Here is a 17,708-nt window from a genome sequence, read left to right on the forward strand (position 1 = left end):
TTGGTCACCTCTGGAAAGGCCCTAACTCCAAACAAGGCCACATCTTCAGCCAAGGGTTAGGGCTTTCCCGAGTCAGTTTCACTGGGATCCTCTGTGGCCCTCATGGAGCTCAGAAGCCCTGGACTCTCAGACCAGCGCATACTCACCGTGTCCATGACTGCTTCCTTCTGCAGCACCTCAATGGGAATACAACTAACAGCAGAAGTGCCCGAGGTGTAAAGCTACAGTGTGATGAGAAGCTCTGAAGACAGCAGCCCAGGAACTGCCATCAGGCTCTCCCTGCCCACACCTGGAGTCCCTGAGCCCCTCCCTAGGCCCCTCCCCTTCCTCAGAAGGAACAAGGAAATGACCTCCTTCCCTTCCTTCATAGCTTTGCCACTCTTAAATGCATCCCAGACAACGAGCTTTCCTTTTGCCTGTTTTTTAACTGAATGTGAGCTAAATTACATTGCAACATTAGTTAGAGTTTCTTTCAATCAAGATGTGTGTAACAAATTCCTGCAGGGATTGCATCCACGTACCTAAACGGTACCTGTGTGTGGGCTACGGGGTGACATGAAAGAGGACGTGACCCTGTGACTGGGGGAACAGCACTCCTCAGTGTCTGCCTAACAGGCTTCACTAGTGAGCATGGGCACTTGGAGATGACCAGGTCACCTGCTGAGCTTCACTGGCCTCCAACACTCGCCCTGTTCTTGCTGGATCTTCAGCGACCACAGATTTGCTCTTTGTCAGTCCAACTTGGGATCTGCTGGACCCTCGGGCTTTGCCCACCCGTCGTCGTGAACTGTGCTTCAGTCTGCGACCCCAGCAGGGTGGACACTACTTCGGTTAACTCGTCTACTGGTCACTGCCCTGGCCGCGCCGAGGGCACCAACCGGACTGCCATCCTCATACCATACTCTAAGCGTTGGTCATGGTTCCTCCACCCAGACTTCATCCCCCGTCTGTCCCGAGGATCAGTTTGTTTCTGATCCCAACTTAAATCCAAGTCCAGACAGTAACGTGACCTCCCCTAAACTGAACTGAAGTTGGAAAGTTCTTTTCTCCGCCCTCCAGATGTTTCTCTATGAAGAACAAAAGAGCTCAGTCAAAAAAGAATCAAGACGTCACTACAGACAGGAAATTTTCATTGAAAGTTCTTTGATAAAAAATCAGCTTTTTCTTTCAAAATCACTATTAATGTTCAGACTATAAATCTTAACAGAAAAGCCCCTCTTATTTCTTTTATTTTTTTTCTTTTTTTTTTGGTACCAGGGATCAAGGCAGGCGCGGCACCACTGAGCTAAAGCCCCGGCCCTGCCCTCTTATTTCTAACGCTCAGAGATAACCACTCTTGACATTTTGACATATATTTTTAGACTTTTCTTTTTTGCTCACAAATAAGCAAATAAATGGGTATGGAATCAAATACAAAAATGAAATCATGATATAAACACTACTTTCTGACTCTCCTCGTGATATTTAAAATATACTGCAGGAGACAGGGCGGAGCTCAGTGGGAGCGCATGATTAGCACCCACAAGGCCCTGGGTTCAAGCCTCAGAACCAGGTACGCATTGCAGAGACAGCTTGTGGCGATACTTTTTTCTTTACAACCTAATTTTTAATGGCAAAATAGAATCCCATTATGTGAATGCACAGAAATTTATTTAACATCTATTTTAAAAATCTCTTTGGGGAGTCTGACCCCCGAGAACCACCAATGCTCATCTTCTGCCTTGACAATTCGCTACACCTTACGACCAAACACATGCTGAGTTACAAGCAAGATCAATGACTAAAAAGAATTTCTAGCCGGGGATTTAGCTCAATGGTTTTGCCGCTTGCTGCGCAAGTGCAAGGACCTGAGTTCGATCCCTGGTACCAAAAAAAAAGGAATTTCTAATAAGATCAATGAAGATTTTATACCTTCCATGCCTTATTGCTAGCATGTACACAAATAATACTAAACCTTCAAACTTCTAATTAGGAAGAAATTTAAGCATTTTTCCCCCAGCAAATATTCCACTGTCTCCGAGACAACTAGGAAATTAAATAAAATCAAAATGTTCCTCCAGTTGCCTGCACAACCAACCACGTAAACAGCTCTGCAGGTAAGTTAAAAAGGAGCCAAAGAAACACAATACCTCTGGGACCAAAGAAATAAAATGAAATGAAAACAAGTGAGAGCCACGCCTACCTCATTTTATTAGGAAGAAACACAATAACCTGTAGCCAGGGACCGTGCCAGAGGAAAGTCAGGTCAAAAGAAATAGTATAATTAGCTACCATTTTTCAGGAACATTTGCATGAGACCTTAAAAATACCAAAAAAGAAAGAACTTGTCAACCTGACATTAAAAAGTGACAGACTATGGAAAACACAAAAATTTTTGAATCACTGCATTCTAGGAGTAGAAAGACTAATATCTGTTAGACAGGACTTGGCAAAGTTGGCTTGTTTATGCCAAAACTATTCCAGATGATAATTCAAAGCACAGAGATGCCTGGGTTTAACATGCTTCCATACGTATATGAAAGATCTGCATCTCTACAATTTAAGTCATCTAAATAGCATAGCTGACAATTTTGTTTAAGTGGTAAACATTTTTCTTGGAAACTTTGGTGTACAATAAATCTTCCCCAATTACAAAGAGTCAGTATGCGTTGGAAACTAAATTTTGAGGGAAAAGAACAATGCTTAATCATGCACTGTTTTTTTTTATTTTTATTAGTCTGTGTTTGCAGTACACAATGGTTATTACTTATTACACTCATCAGGGGACTTGCGCATGTACACAACAGAGCCTAGTACTTTCATCTGCTTCCCTCCCCTCCCTCTCCCTCCCTCCCAGGCTCTGCAATCTTACTTCAGGATCCAAACTCCCCACCAGCCAAGGTCACCAGTGACTTCTCATCACATCCAGCACTTCTCATTCTGGATTTTCTTTTCCTAGCACTTCTTCTTGCTGCTTGTCACTCTTCCCTGACAGTCCTGCCCTCAGCATGCATGAGAACATGCTCCCCCAAGCCACCTCCCAGCCCTTTCTTCCTCTCTCACACAATTCAAACAATGCCCAGAGCCTTGCAGGAGAAGGCGCTGCCCCCACTCCCACACCCCCAGCCTATGGATAAAGTGAGAATGAGCATTGTCTGTCCTTGACAACACAGATGCAAGAAGCTGATGTTTCAACCCAAAATGATAAAAAGAATTATTAGGCATGGTGCAGTTGACGTGAAAGTTATGGGGACATCATATTTACAGCAGCACAGTTTGTAATAGCTAAATCTTGGAAACAGTCCAACTGCCCATCAACTGGGGACTGAATAAGGAAGATGTGGGGTTTTATAAAATGGAGTACTACTCAGCCATAAAAAATGATAAACTAGAGTCATTTATAGCTAAATGGATGCACACTGAAGCGATACTCTTAAGGGAAATAAATAGGACAGACATGTGTAAATACCGAATTGTTTCTCTGGTGTGAGAAACTGAAAGTGTAAATGGGGACCAAAATGTATAACAGATACTGTGGAATAGGAAGAAAAGGTTCAAAGGGGAAAGGGAAGTAGGGAGGAGGGTAGAGGAAAGAAAAAATATGAAAAAAGAAAAAAAATGGAAACAAAGCTTTTGTAAATAGGGAAGGGTGGAGGGGGTGAAGGGAGGGCAGGGGAATGGGGAAAAAATAAGAACCAAGATACATCCTGTACAGGTACAAGTTCCCAGTGATGAATGTGATCATAATGTATACCTAAAATGAAGGAATAAACTTAATTGAATAAAAAAAAGAAAGAAAAAAGTAATGGGGACACATTTATGATACAAATCAAACTTAAGAACTTACGGTCAAAGAAGGCTTCTTGCTGGATGCAATGCAGACCAGCATTAGGTCTTTGCTGGACACATTTACGTTCTCCACAAAGTGACCCTCAGGACCTTAGCTGTCTGGAAACCCTTCCAGACTTCTCCAGGCAGCTTTCTGGCCCACTTTCATGGCAGCTATCTCTTACCTTCTCTACTCTCCTCGAAATTCCCAGGCAGCCTCTGTCTGTCCCTAACCTCCAACTTCAGAGAAACAGAGTCCATCAGCAGAGAAGCCCAACTACTAAATGACGAGATGCAGGGCAGGGGACAATACAAAACAGGCCTGTCACCAGCCCAGCTCCTGGTGGGATCACGCTTCTCCGCAGAGGAAGCCCCTCCTGCCTCCCCCTCCCTGCTCCCATGGTGTCTGCCCCTGTACCTGGGCCAAGGCTCACTCACCTTCCTCTGACCGAGGGTCTCCACCACTCGCTTCTTCCTAGAGAGTGGAGAGAGGAGAGACCAGAATGGAGTGGATCTGTCCTCTTTCCAGGTCAGGAGAAAAGGACTTTCAGATCCAGACTCAAAACGAAGAATCTAGGATTCTGTCTGCATAACCCTAGAACCAAAAAAGCTCTAAATCCCTATCCCACCTTACCAAAATGTTTCATAATCTAGCTTGGTTCAGGTCCCAGAGGGGAGTTAGTCAGGCCCCAGATGCCTGAAGAGCTAGGTAGGCAAGGCCAAAGGGAAGAAAATCCTATCCTTTCTTAGGCTTTTGTGCTTCCCAGTCACTACTTTCTAGGAATCAAATTCAGATAAACTAGGGCCGGGGATTTAGCTCAGTGGTTTTGCCATCTGCTGCACAAGTGACAAGGATCCAAGTTTGATCCCCGGTACCAAAAAAAAAATTCAGATAAACTAGAAGCTAGTAATAGATCTTGCCAATCATGAGAAAATGCATTTCACATATAATTATTCTTTTCCCAAACACCATTTTGTTCAGATTCTGCCAAATGGTGTGGATTACATCCAATAATTTGCTGTAGGCTTTAGAACCTACTTAATCAAAGCTGCAGGTTCACAAACAAAGGCCAAAAACCTGAAGGTCTAGGGTGGTTTCAAGTTCATTTATTCATTCAATAAATACACGTGAAGCCCCAAATTCTGCACTAGACTCTGGGCGCACCGTGAAGCATAAGACACACAGGCCACTGCTTACAAACTCCTGAGAAGGCATAGAGAAAATAAGCAACCCAGTAAATAGAGCATCACAAATGGTAATGGGTGTTTGCATTTCACCCTTCAACAAAATTATACTTCTAGGCACTGTTCAACTGACACCAGGATCTTTAGCAGGATGAAGCAGTGACCAAGAAAACATGGTAGAAAATTGCAGCAAATTGTTGGTGTAGGAACATTTGCATTTAAAGTCTGCTTTGCAAACAACTGTCTGGAGAAGTCTTCAGGCTGACAGCTCACTAGTCCAAAGGGTGCTTTTTTAGGGCTTTATAGTCAACCAAAATGATGCCCACACACTACGTGAGTTTGAGTACCAATACCCATTCCACACAAGCCTCATAATGTATTCTGACGACAGCATCACTGCCAGGCAAACCTCACTCCAACAGAATGACCCGGTACCATGAAGCACAAAAGCCAAGCAGCTGTGCACTGGGGAGGGCAACTCCAAGACATCTCAGATGGGGCAGAGGAACATTTTTAAAGGAATTCTGAATAATGATACAAAAAACAAGTAACTGACCTGAGCCCACTGGCACATTATCTCATTGACATTTTCACAGTCCTGGAACTTGGCAAAGGGATCCATGGCCCAACAACAAACTGAAGAAATTTCTGCCAACTAAAGCTCCCCTAAACCCTGAGACCTAAGCCAAGGACAAGGAGGGCAGCGAAATGGGAGAATTCCCTCCTCCGCTCCACAGCACGGGCCTCACCTCCTGGAGTTTGCGTCTTGCGCATCACAGGAAGCAAACTGCTTTTCCAATAAATCACCTGGGATTTCTCCTCGAGTCAATACTTCTCTTCTGGTACCAATGCTACTTTAATTTTTACCACCTTTGCTCCCCAGCAAGCAATGGGATTAGGGACACACTGATCCACAAACGTTAAGTTGATATTGGAGAAGTTTAACCAAGAAAAACAATGAGCAGTAAGCTCTGTTGTGGACAAAACTGTTGGCTTGGAAATTACCTGTAGTGTTTTCCCAGCTTCATGGGAAATAGCCAGGAGGAGGGACCGGAGACGCCCTGCCGAGGACAACAGACCGCAGCCAGTGAGGACCTGGGGCCCAGGGCTGGTGAGGCTGTGCCCAGTGCTCTGCCCTCTTGCATAAAAGGCCAAAGGGGCTGTGAGACCTACAAGGTCACCCAGAATCAGGACTCCAAGAAAAAAGACACATACAGCCTACATTACAAATGAACAGATTTTCCTCATGCAAGGCTAAGTTAAGAGGAAAAGCCAGCCGGTGTTGGAGCAGCGATTACAAAATACCACAAACTGAGTAGCTAATAAACAACAGAAATGTATTTCTCAGCGTCCTGGAGGCTGGGAAGCCCAGGACAGGGGCAGAGGCAGGTCCGCCGCCTGGTTAGTGCCTCTCTGTCTTACAGAAAGCACGTTCTCACTGCCTCTCAGGGCAGAAGGGACAGCAGCTCGTGGGGGCCTCTTTTCTACAGTCACTGATCAAATGAACTCCAAAAGAATTTAAAAGTTAAAGTTTTCATCACATCATCTACTTTGAATACACATCTGAAACAACATTAGTAAGATCAAAATCTGTAGAAGACCTGCAAGTGCCCCTTAGACTGCCATCAAAATTCCCCTCCAGTCATGATCTTGACCTCATCCTGCTTCCTCCTGAGGCCTACGCTTCTGCCACCATGGCTTCTGACAGGGCCCGAAACGCTCTCCACTCACCATCCCTACTGTGATTTAACCACAGTTTCCTCAGCTTTGAGTTCCAGGTCACTTCCTAGACCTCCCCAAACAGGTGAGTATTTATTTTTAGGTCACCGTTTCCCCCTCCTTCAGAACGCTTAGCACAGTTTTGATTTTATACGTGAGTATAAAACAAATTACGGCCTGTTTTCTTTTTCCCCAGAATTACTGAGGTATAACTGACAAGGGAAGACTGCACATATTTAAGGTGTGTGACATTTTGACGTATGTATACAATGTGAAATGATCATCACAATCAAGCTAACGTGTCCCTCTCCTACAGTCACCATGTTTTTGATGATAAGAATGCTTACAGCCTACTCTCTTAGGAAATTTCTAGTACACAATACGCTGTTGTCGCACTTGGGCCACGATGCTGTATGTTAAGTCTCCAGGACTTACTCATCTTATAACTGAAAGCTTCTACTAACCCTAAGACCACCAGTGTCACCACAGCATCACCCGCCGACCCCACGAAGCGCCCTTCTGCTCTGTTTCTGAGTTTAACGTTTTCAGATTCCACTTACCAGTGCAATCATAAAGTACTGATTTTCTATGTCAGACTTATTTCATGTAGCACAATGACCTCATTAAGGTCTATTTTCTACCAGACTGAAGCCCCAAAGGGGTAGGATAATTTCTATTGTCTCACAATTGACTTAGCACTACCATATACAGGCACCCAATTGATATCTGAGGGATTAAAGTAGATGGCTGAAAAAATGAACTAAAATCAGATGATCACACAATCTTGGAGCGGAAATAGCCATACTAGGCAGAAACTATAAGGTTAAAACTATAAATCTGACAATTAAAAAACAAAAATCTCTGTCAATCTCTAATATCCAGAAATTTAAAAGAAATTAAAAACTGAAAAGAATATTTGCAATATCCCTGATTAAGAGCTGACAGCCTTAAAAAATAGAGCATTTTACAAATCAAAAACTCTCGAAAACCATAGAAAGGACACAGACAAGCAGTCTTAGAAGAACATAGCTTTCAAACATGAAAAGTTCAGAAAATAAAACTTTAATATTTTTACCTATGAAATTGATAACTGTAGAAAATTATAATGCCCAGTGTTATAAAGTGAGCACCAACATGAATTCTACAGAAATCCAAATCTGTAGAATTTTTCTGAATGCCAGTTTTGCAACATATACAAAAGTCTATCTATATACCCTTTGACCCAGCAATTTCTCTTTCAGGAACTTAGCCCAAGAAGAAAAGACTTCACTACAGACTTACTTATAGAAAAATAAATTAAAAAGGCTGAAAAAAGCACAAATATCTAACAATACAAGAGACACATTTTAGTGAAAAAAGGGTTTCAAACTAGTATAATTTTTATTTCCCTACATAAAGCATATGTGTTCAGGAAAACAGAAATAAGACTGTCAAGATGTACTAAAAGAGTCACATTTGGGCCGGGGATTTAGCTCAGTGGTTTCGCCCCCTGCTGCACAAGCACAAGGACCAAGTTTGATCCCCAGTACCTAAAAAAAAAAGTCACATTTGCTATCAGTAGGTGGAAAGTTCATGATGATTTTTACATTCATTGTTTTATTTTACATTTTCCACAATGAATATTTGTTGTATAATTAGAGACTAATAGTAAAACATTAATAATACCTAACACAATTATGAAATGTGCTTATGGTGGGGCAAGGTGGTACACGCCTGTCATCCCAGCACTTGGGAGGCTGAGGCAGGAGGATCACCACCAGTTCAAGGTCAGCCTGGGCTACAAAGCGAGACCCTGTCTCAAAAAAAATAATCAATTAAAAATGTGCTTATCTTGTGCAAAGCCCTATACTAGACATTTTACATGTATTACTTCATTAATCCTATGAGGTGGATACTAATCCTATGAAGTAGGTACTATCATTATTCCTGTTTTAAAGATGAATAGGTGATTTAGTCACACCTAGTAATTTTCTTACATCTGATTAAGGTTATTTTTCTAACTCTTTCCCAAATAGCAAACACGCAAAGGTAAAAATAACCAGGCACAATATTTAGATCTAAAACAGAGCTTCCAAGTTCAGGTGTGGGCTCTGGGTTCAGATTCAGCGAAGGCAGGAAGAGACCAGAAGCGGCTATGACCGAAGAGTCCAGGTGCCTCGCCGTGTAGTTAGCCAAGGGCGGATCCTGAATTCGAGAGCCTGGCACCGCGCTTTCAGGGAACGCCCTTACCCGCGGAGCCCTGGGCGGCAGCCGCGCCTTCTGCCCGGGGAGAACCGGTCCCATGGCCGCCCTGCGCGCCCAGGGAGCCCGGACGTCCCGCCGCTCTCGGCAGAGCGGACGCGCACCCACCCCGGGAACGGTCACCGGGACAGACCCGGGCGGGCGGGCAGGAGCCCGAGGGGAAGGAGTCGCTGCCCGGCACGGCGGGCCCGCTCCGTGGACTCCGCTCTGCGCCCTGCCCTGGCCTCTCAACACGCCTGGAAGGTGGGAAACAGCGCTGTCTGCACAGCTACGTGGTGCAGAACTCAGGAACTGCTACAAGAGCTCAATACGGGAGCAGCGCAGCAGAGCACAGGCTGGGCCTCCTTCCGGCACCGAAGGCCCTGCCCGGGTCCAGGGGGCCCAGCAGGCCGCACCGAGCGGCACCCGCGGCCGGCCGCGCTCCCTCCCAACCCCAACCCGGGGCGGTAGCAGAGGGAGGCCCCACTCCTTCGGCGTCACCCAGACCTAGGCAGTCTCTGGACAGCTGGGAACCGATTCTCCTAGCTGCCAGCAACATCGCAAGCCGGGCCGGTGGGAGGGCCGAGCACACTCGGCTTCGCAGCAAACCTGCGCCACCCACCCCTAAGCCCGGGGACCCAAGAGCCCGCGCCCCGCCCCGTGCCCCGGGGACACGCGGTCACCGTGCCAACCACAGAGGCAAGGCCTCAGCCTGGCTTCCTCGCCTGCTCCTTGCACACTGACGCCTAAGTCCAAGGACAGAACCAGCTAGTGTCACACGCAAAGGGTGTACACCAAGGCCTGAGAACATGACCCAAAATATCTTTCTGAACATGGCGCTCTTGGTATTTGAAAACATCTTCAATCTTCTCAGAAGGGAGAGTGTGTAAATCTCAATAGCTAACAGCTGCATGGAGCCAGCGGTTCACAAGACAGATCTGAAGTCCTTTCACTCGGAAAAGATTTTCTAAGTGCGCTCTTCAGTATCTGCTGCTGCCCCACAAAATGAGGCTGCATCTCAATGGCTGCCCTGCAGAGGCGACACTCTGGTGAAGATTCTTTGCAGGGCTTCTGAAACCTAATCTGCATCCGAACCCTTGGAGAAGGTGTCACCGTGAAGGCTCTGACTCGCCAGGCTGGAGCTGGCCTGAGTCTGCATTCCAAATCGAACCCGGGTGACGTGCTTCGAAGTCCTCGCTGCCATTCCCACCTGATGGCTCAGAAATTCCCTACTGCCTGTTAATTTGTTTTTGACTGTGTGGCTCAGTGACATGACTTCTCCTTTCTAGAAACAAGTGACAGAAAAGTAGTCTCGTAAATCAGCGGTCTCAAAAGGCACTGTGCAGAACTCTTCTTGGCGGATGGGCCAGGATGACCTCCCACACAGGAGGCTGCATGATGACCTCTTGGTCCAGCATCCCTACCCAGCTGCACAGCCAGCATCTGGCTGCAGGAAAAGGGTATGGATTCCAGCAAGGGACTCAGTCTCTGAAAAGGCTCTCATGGCCAAGAAGGAAGCGCACACCTTAAGTAATAACGTGCAGAACAGATTGCCAGGTGTTAAATGAAAGCCAAAGACATCAGTTGATGGAATAAATGTGGGCCTGGTACGAGATTCCTTCCCTTCCCTTCCCCTAAATCCTCCCAGCCTCTACCAAAGTAGAAACAACACCAGAAGTCACAGGTCCTAAATTCAAAAGTGGGCATCGGAAATGAACAGACACTTCTCAGACAAAGAAGTAAAAGCAGCAAATAAGCATATGAAAAAATGTTCAACACCACTGGTCACTGGAGAGATGCAGATGAAAACAACACTGAGATTCCACCTCACTCCAGAAAGAATGGCTGCTATCAAGAAATCAACCAATAACAAATGCTGTGGGGCTGTGGGGAAAGAGGATCCCTACTCTACTGCGGGTGGGAGTGTAGACTGGTGCAACCACTGAGGAAATCAGTACGTAGATACCTCAAAGAACTAGGACTGGAAGTCCCATTTGACCCAGCTATTCCCCTGGTGGGGATCTTCCCAAAAGAATTAAAAGAATCATACAACAGTGATATATGCACACCCATGTTTATAATAGTAATAGTTTGTAATAGCTAAAACTTGGAAACAGCCCAAATCCCCATCAACTGGAGACTGGATAAAGAAGATGTGGGTTTTTTGTAAAATGGAGTACTACTCAGCCATAAAGAATGAGAAACTAGAGACATTTATAGCTAAGTGGATGCACATTGAGGCCATACTCTTAAGTGAAATAAATAGGACACACAAGTGTAAAAATACCAAATAGTTTCTCTGGTGTGAAAAACTAAAAGTGCAAATAAGGATCAAAATGTATAACTGATATTGTGAAATAGGAAGAAAAGGTCTAAAGGAATAGGGGAAGCAGGAGGGGTAGGGAAAAGGAAAGAAGGGAAAAGAAAAAATACAAGAAAAGGAAAAAATGGAAACAAAGTCTTTGTAAATAGGGAAAGGTGGAGGGGGTGAAGGGAGGGCAGGGGAATGGGGAAAAAATAAGAACCAAGATCCATCAGGTACAGGTACGAGATCCAATGATGACTGCAACTGTATTGTATACCTAAAATGTACCAATAAACTTAATGGAAAAAAAAAAAAAAGAAGAAGTCACGGGTCCTAAACTGAAACTCTTACATCTACTGTAAAGGTAGAAAGAAGCAGTCTCGTGTACCTGAACTTTGGGAAAGAGGGCTTCCATTCAGTATACAGCACAGCACCGACTCCTGAGAAGGCCTTAGTGCTGAAAATTAATGGCATCTTCTTCCTTTTCTGAGTTATTGGCTTAAACTGTTTTCAATGACAACGCTGAAAGAGAGATGGGGAATATAAAAAATAGGTCAACTGGATGCAGAGAAGCAGAGGGGTTTTTTTCACTGAAATCTGGGCAAGGAAACGGACAGAAAGCACTGGTCAACGCAGGCCTCACAACTATACTTCCCCGGTACATGGGAAGAAGGAGACAGAGCAGAAGCACCCCGGGCTTTCTCCACCCGAGGCATCCATGCCATTCTGCATTTCTGGGCCCTCCGAGGGTGCCAGAGGCAGCACCAGGAGTTTTATTCCGAAATACAACCCAGAAAAGGTCCCACCCACTTTGAGAAACACACCAAGAGCCAGACCCTTGATATGCTGATAACCGTCAATAAGTCAGTCATGTATACATCACTGAAACCACGGGCAAAGAGCACCTTCCACCCAACAACTGACGACCAAAGGAAAATAATTTAATAGTGTGAAATGTCTGTGCTATCTTTATTCACTTTATTACAAAATTATTCTAACTTTCAGTCACATAAAAATTTATTCCTGAAAACAAGGAAGTGCATGAAGACTAAGGGAGTTACATGTAACGAACATAGAAGCTGGCTTGACAGGGACCTGCTGGCTGGATGTGGATAATCAGTGCATCTGTGTGTATAACACTGATAACCGACTGAGCACATTTAATTTGAAAAATCCAAGAATCCAGATTAATATGGGATGAGGGGACATGGGGGAAATTCTTGCACAGTGCCATTTATGAGATGGAAAAGGGATGACAGAATTAGAAAATCATCCCTTTGCACCCTCCAATGCAAAGAATTCAGGTCAAAGTCACTCGTAAAGCCTAAGAGTACCTTGGAAAAGACTTTCAGGAAACAGGGTATGGTGTGATATCGAGCCCCATCCCATAGACTACCTCGGAATCCCCATGGGCAGATGTCCCTGGCAAGCAACAGTGGCCGGCAGGTCACTGCGTGATGGCCTTCACAGTCACCAACAGCAGGACCAGCAGGCCTCACAGCCCCTCAAGGGAGTGGTAGCCGCCCAGATGTCTTCTTGCTGAAATGCTAAACCTGAGTCTAAAACTCTGGCAAAGGCAGATCAACATCCAGAGCGTGGAACATTCTACCACTGGTGTAACTCTCCAGCCATCAGAAAACAAAGCAAAATAAAAGGCAGAGGGATTCTTCTAGATTAAAAAGAGATTATGAGACAATCAAATGCAAAGCATGAACTTTCATTGCATGGTGAATCAAAAAAGTTGTGGGATAACTTTTAATATAAAATGTGTATCAGGGCCAGGGATGTAGCTCAGTGGCACCGCACCTGCCTGGCAAGTACAAGGTCCTGAGTTCAATTCCTGGTACTGGGAAAAAAATGTATATGAGATGGTATTATTGAATCCTGGTTAATTAGGAAAAGATTCAACAACGATAATAACAATAACAATAGTGTTAAGGGTGATAGAAGAATGTCTTCTTAAGTATTTAGGAATGATGCTTAACAACATCTACAACATATTTTTGAAAGGTTCAGAAAAAAATGTACATAAAGAGAGAATAAAAGTAACAGGATGTTAACAATGGATCAACCTAAGAGTACTGAGTGCTTCCTTTTCAAAGTGAAAGACTGGTGGGAAGAAAACTAAACATTCGTTAATGGTTTTGCTTACTGACGATTTATTTGTTTTATAAAAGTTTATGTTCCTCAGCTGAGCACTGTGACACACACCTATAATTTCAGCACTCTGGGAGGCTGAGGCAGGAGGATCGCAAACTCTAGTCCAGCCTGGGCAATTCAGCAAGACACTGTCTCAAAAAAAAAATTGTTTTCATGTTCCTCATCCTCCCGCCTCCTACATAAATCTTTCCATTATTACTTTAACCTTGGAGTTGGTAACAACTCCAATCATCTCTGAACTATGCACTCAATATTCCAAGTTTATACAGATCATAATAAAAATATATTCAAATATAAAACAGTATCAAGTTTAATAAGCAAGATAGTGTAGAACACACAGCAATAAAATTTTGGTAGTAATTTCTGTTTCTGGGCTTCGCTGTTTTTTCTGAATCCAAAGCCGTCTTTAGCCCGCCCAAGTTAACATCAGAGGCCAATTTAACAGACTCGAAGCCCAGCGGCTCCAATAACCAGACTATATCTATCACCCACAAAATAAGCTAGCAGCTATTCCAGAAATGCTTATCTTAAAAAGTATCAAAAGCTGCAGGTTAAATTAATGAGGACTCAATCTAAATTTAGGGTTTTGATCTAAAATTGATTGCGACAAAGCAGATGGCACACAGAATCTTTCAGTATTTTGTCCAAAAAAAAAAAAAAATAGCAAACCCAAGAAAAAATTCTTATGCAACAAAGAACATGCTTTAAATTTAGGGGGAAATGTAGCATGTTCTTGTGTCTTTCTCATGTCCCTGTCATTAAAGGAAGTGTGAACAAATGGCTTTAGGGTCAGCATCCTTACCTCCAAAGCACATTTTCAGCAGATGTAGGTTCTCTCTTCTCCAGACTAAAATCCCTTAGTAACTTCCTAGTCACTTGTCATCTTTTATTTCTTGACCAAACACTGGGTTCTGATAAGAACAGCTGTCATAACCTGCAATGAGTGATCTTTCACAGCTGAGGGGCTAAAATTAGCAAGGAAACTAAAACTCAAAGTTATCTTTCTTTATTCAAAAATAAAGCAAGCCCCCTCATTGGGCAGCTTGTACCACTGGTGGTACAACCAGATTCAATCACTTTTATTGGTATTTTTTACTAATAATATTAATTAAAAAGCCACCCAATGGGACAGTCACGCATGCACCACCGCTGGTTCAAGCTGTCTGGCAGTGAGACATATGCATTACACCCCCATTGTGGACAAGTTAAATGTTTCACTGTAACTACCAAAGACAATATAAAGCACAAGTACTAGATTCCTGTCCCTCCTTTCAAACCAGACAGTTTAAAATATTAGCAAATTCTCTCTACCTTGGTATATCTTTAAGCTTTTATTTCTCTTGGAGTTAGCAAGAGGTTTTGCAGTTTTTATGACCTCCCCAGACAAACAGCAGCAAACAACTTTTAAAATTACACAGGCATTTTAGAATTCTCCCTGCTGCACAGACCTACATGCTAGGACTAGCTTGCCAAATAAATGAATTGTTTCTAGTGATGACCCATTTTAAATGGAAAAAAAAAAATCTAACTAAAATTTTTGCAAGTGAAATCAAATTACTCTATGGACAACTTACCTCAAAACCTACTTATGTTTGATCTACATTAAAACCATTCTAAGAAATAATATGAAAGATTATTCCATCAATAATTCTTAAGAAAACAAGCTTAATTTTTTAAAAACTACATGTTTGGGTTCTACAACATCGACAGTCTCAGCACCTTTTACTGCTTAAAATAGTGCCACGTCGTGAAGTGAAATGAACCCTGCTTAGTAAAGGTTCTTCAAGCGCTACAGCGGCAAAGCCACGGTGAACTCCGGTCCGCAGGACCTCTTCGTGGTTAGAAGCTAACACTTATTACGCATGTGTTACATGCCAGAAAATATGAATAATTCCAATGTTTCACTTCACCCTCAAGACAATCATGGGGCAGACACAATCCTGAAAGCATCTCCGACGGGCCTAGATCGCGCCCGCGCGACCGAAACACAGCAGAAACAGGGGCTCTGCCCAGTCAGAAGTTCCCGCCCAGAAAGGGCACCCCTGGCGGTCAGCCCTGTGGCCTGTGGACCCCCTCGCGGTGAGGAGGGCAGAGGGGCAGGTGTCACGCGGAACTGGTCACTGTCACTAAGATTCTCGGCTCTCACGACTCCTTTACCTCACACGGCAACAAGGCCATGGAGGAAGCCTCAACAAATCCGTTCTAGATTAAGTCCATTCCTCCCTAAATGGAATTAAACAGGAAGCACTAACGTCTTCTCCATTTTGGAAATATAAAAGGTGGAATGTTGTATGTCTTCAAGCTTGGAAGAAAAAAATTTTCCAGGGCTGGAAACGGCACCTAGCTTGGGCCTTGGGCCCAGACTTATTAATGTTACTGTTGCTGTTGCTGTTGTTATTTTAGGTTGAGTCAAGGGCTTGCTAAGTTGCTCAGTGTGATCCTCCTGCTTCAGCCTCCCAAGTAGCTTAAATTACGGGCATGTGCTACTGTATCTGGCAAACGATAATTTTTTAATCCTATATATCACAGCCATCCTGAAAACTATAGTGTCATTTTAATATAGTACTAAAAATAAAACAGTAAAAAGCATTTCAAACTCATACCCTTTAGAATCACTGAATTATTCTAATGGGAGGTTTTGCAAATTTTGCTATACTCACTCTCTCTTGTCTTTTCATTTTCAAATTTAGCTAAGGATCCATTAGAATTTCATCCACACAAAGTTGTGTATGTACATGTCTTTAAAAACTGGGGGAAAGGCCTCAAGACACTCATATCTAAATTAAAATACCCTATAATGTGGTAGTTATTTTCGTAGTCTCATTACATAAAACGATAGCTCCTAAAAGCATTTTGGTGCTGCCAACTTAAAAACTCATCAGTACTTAGTTTCACTCTCTCCTGCCTCCTACAAAAAGGAGACTAAAAGTATGAGTGAAATTCAATGAAGAAATGAAGAGCCTACCAAAGCACTAAACAAAAAACTAAGAAATCATACAGAAACAAAAACTATCTCTAGTGTCAACTTCTTGATAAATCCACACCAAAACTCATGGGAGAAATGCCTTCTGTGTACTTCTTCCAAACGACACATTTTTCCCTGAGGAAACTTTTATTTTGTCACATTATTTTTCTTTCAAAGAATTAACTACACAGTAAAATTTTAAGAAAATCACTAGAGTTCACTAGCCTATAAAAAAACTACCAAGTTGCATCTATCTGTAGATGCTTCCATTCAAAGCAAAAACAAACCAATCACATACTCAAAAGGATTGAAAAGCACAGGCTCAAAGGGAGGCTTGTAACTCATGTTCGGAGGGACGCTATTCACAATAGCTAAAAGGCGGAAGCACTGGAGTGGGCACCAAGGCACGAACGGAAGACAAATGTTCGGCCCATGCACAGTGGAATCATTTCCGGTCTTAAAAGGAAACACGTCATACAGTGTGGGTGAGACCATTATGCCAAATGAAATAAGCAAGTCACAACAACAATGCTGTACAACTCCACTTATGAGTTCATATTCAAATTCACAGAGAACGTGCAGTGGGAGCTGCCAGGGCTGGAGGGAGAGGAAGCTGCAGTGTTCTGTTGAATGGATGGAGAGTTCCAGTCCTGCAAGACAGAAGAAATTCTAGAGATTGGCTGCATCATAACGTGAATGTACTTAACATTACTGGATTGCATATCAAAAAATAGTTAAGATGGGGGCCGGGGATTTAGCTCAGTGGTTCCGGTGCCTGGCTTGCAAATGCAAGGTCCCGAGTTTGATCCCCAGTACCAAAGAAACAAAAAATAGTTAAGATGGAAAATTTTACATGTTGCAAAAAACCAAATGTGCCTCCCCAAAATTCCTATGTTGAAACTCCACTCCAGCTGTGATGGTACAGCGTATGGGTATTTGGCCTGTGGTCAGTAATCAGGTCATGAGGATAGAGCCCTCCAAATGGGAATGGTCCCCTTATAAGAAGAGGTCAGAGAGCTTAGCCACTCCCTTCCTACCTGTACAAGGACACAGCAAGAAGACAGCTGTCTATGGCCCTGACCAAGAACCCAAACCTAAGAACCCTGTTTTGTGGGGGTTTTCTGTTTGTTTTTTTGTACCAGAGATCGAACTCAGGACCTTGTGCTTGCGAGCCAGGCAGCAGAACCACTGAGCTACATCCCCAGCCCAAGAACCCTGTTTTTAGACTTCCACCCATTTAAGCACTCCACTTATGGTGGTTTTTGTTTTGTTAGAGCAGCTAGAGCTAACTAAGACATGTAATTCACTGTAATTTTCTTTTTTCCTGAGCACGGTGGCACAGGCCTA

The 17,708-nt window shown here is 43.6% G+C and overlaps 1 protein-coding gene across 7 annotated transcripts in view; it reads right to left on the reverse strand.

Annotated features, from left to right (window-relative positions):
• Hecw2 (HECT, C2 and WW domain containing E3 ubiquitin protein ligase 2) overlaps nucleotides 1-17,708 on the reverse strand; it is a 356,226-nt gene that overhangs the window by 328,274 nt on the left and 10,244 nt on the right. For 5 of the 7 annotated variants that reach the window (XM_021247748.2, XM_021247747.2, XM_021247749.2 and 2 more), the window contains exons 2-3: nucleotides 11,625-11,758; nucleotides 4,246-4,282 (exon numbers count right to left, since the gene is read on the reverse strand). The exons of 1 other annotated variant lie outside the window; for it this stretch is intronic. In XM_021247748.2, the coding sequence (XP_021103407.1) occupies nucleotides 4,246-4,282; nucleotides 11,625-11,710 (123 nt within the window). In that variant the 5' untranslated portion in view covers nucleotides 11,711-11,758. The remainder of the gene's footprint in view (nucleotides 1-4,245; nucleotides 4,283-11,624; nucleotides 11,759-17,708) is intronic. One more of the 7 variants, XM_087202670.1, reaches the window with a different exon arrangement.

The sequence above is a fragment of the Heterocephalus glaber genome, unplaced genomic scaffold, assembly GCF_053883595.1.
Source record: "Heterocephalus glaber isolate CG9 unplaced genomic scaffold, H.glaber_assembly_v1.0 deba00001779, whole genome shotgun sequence".
NCBI classification, from domain to species: Eukaryota; Metazoa; Chordata; class Mammalia; order Rodentia; family Bathyergidae; genus Heterocephalus; species Heterocephalus glaber.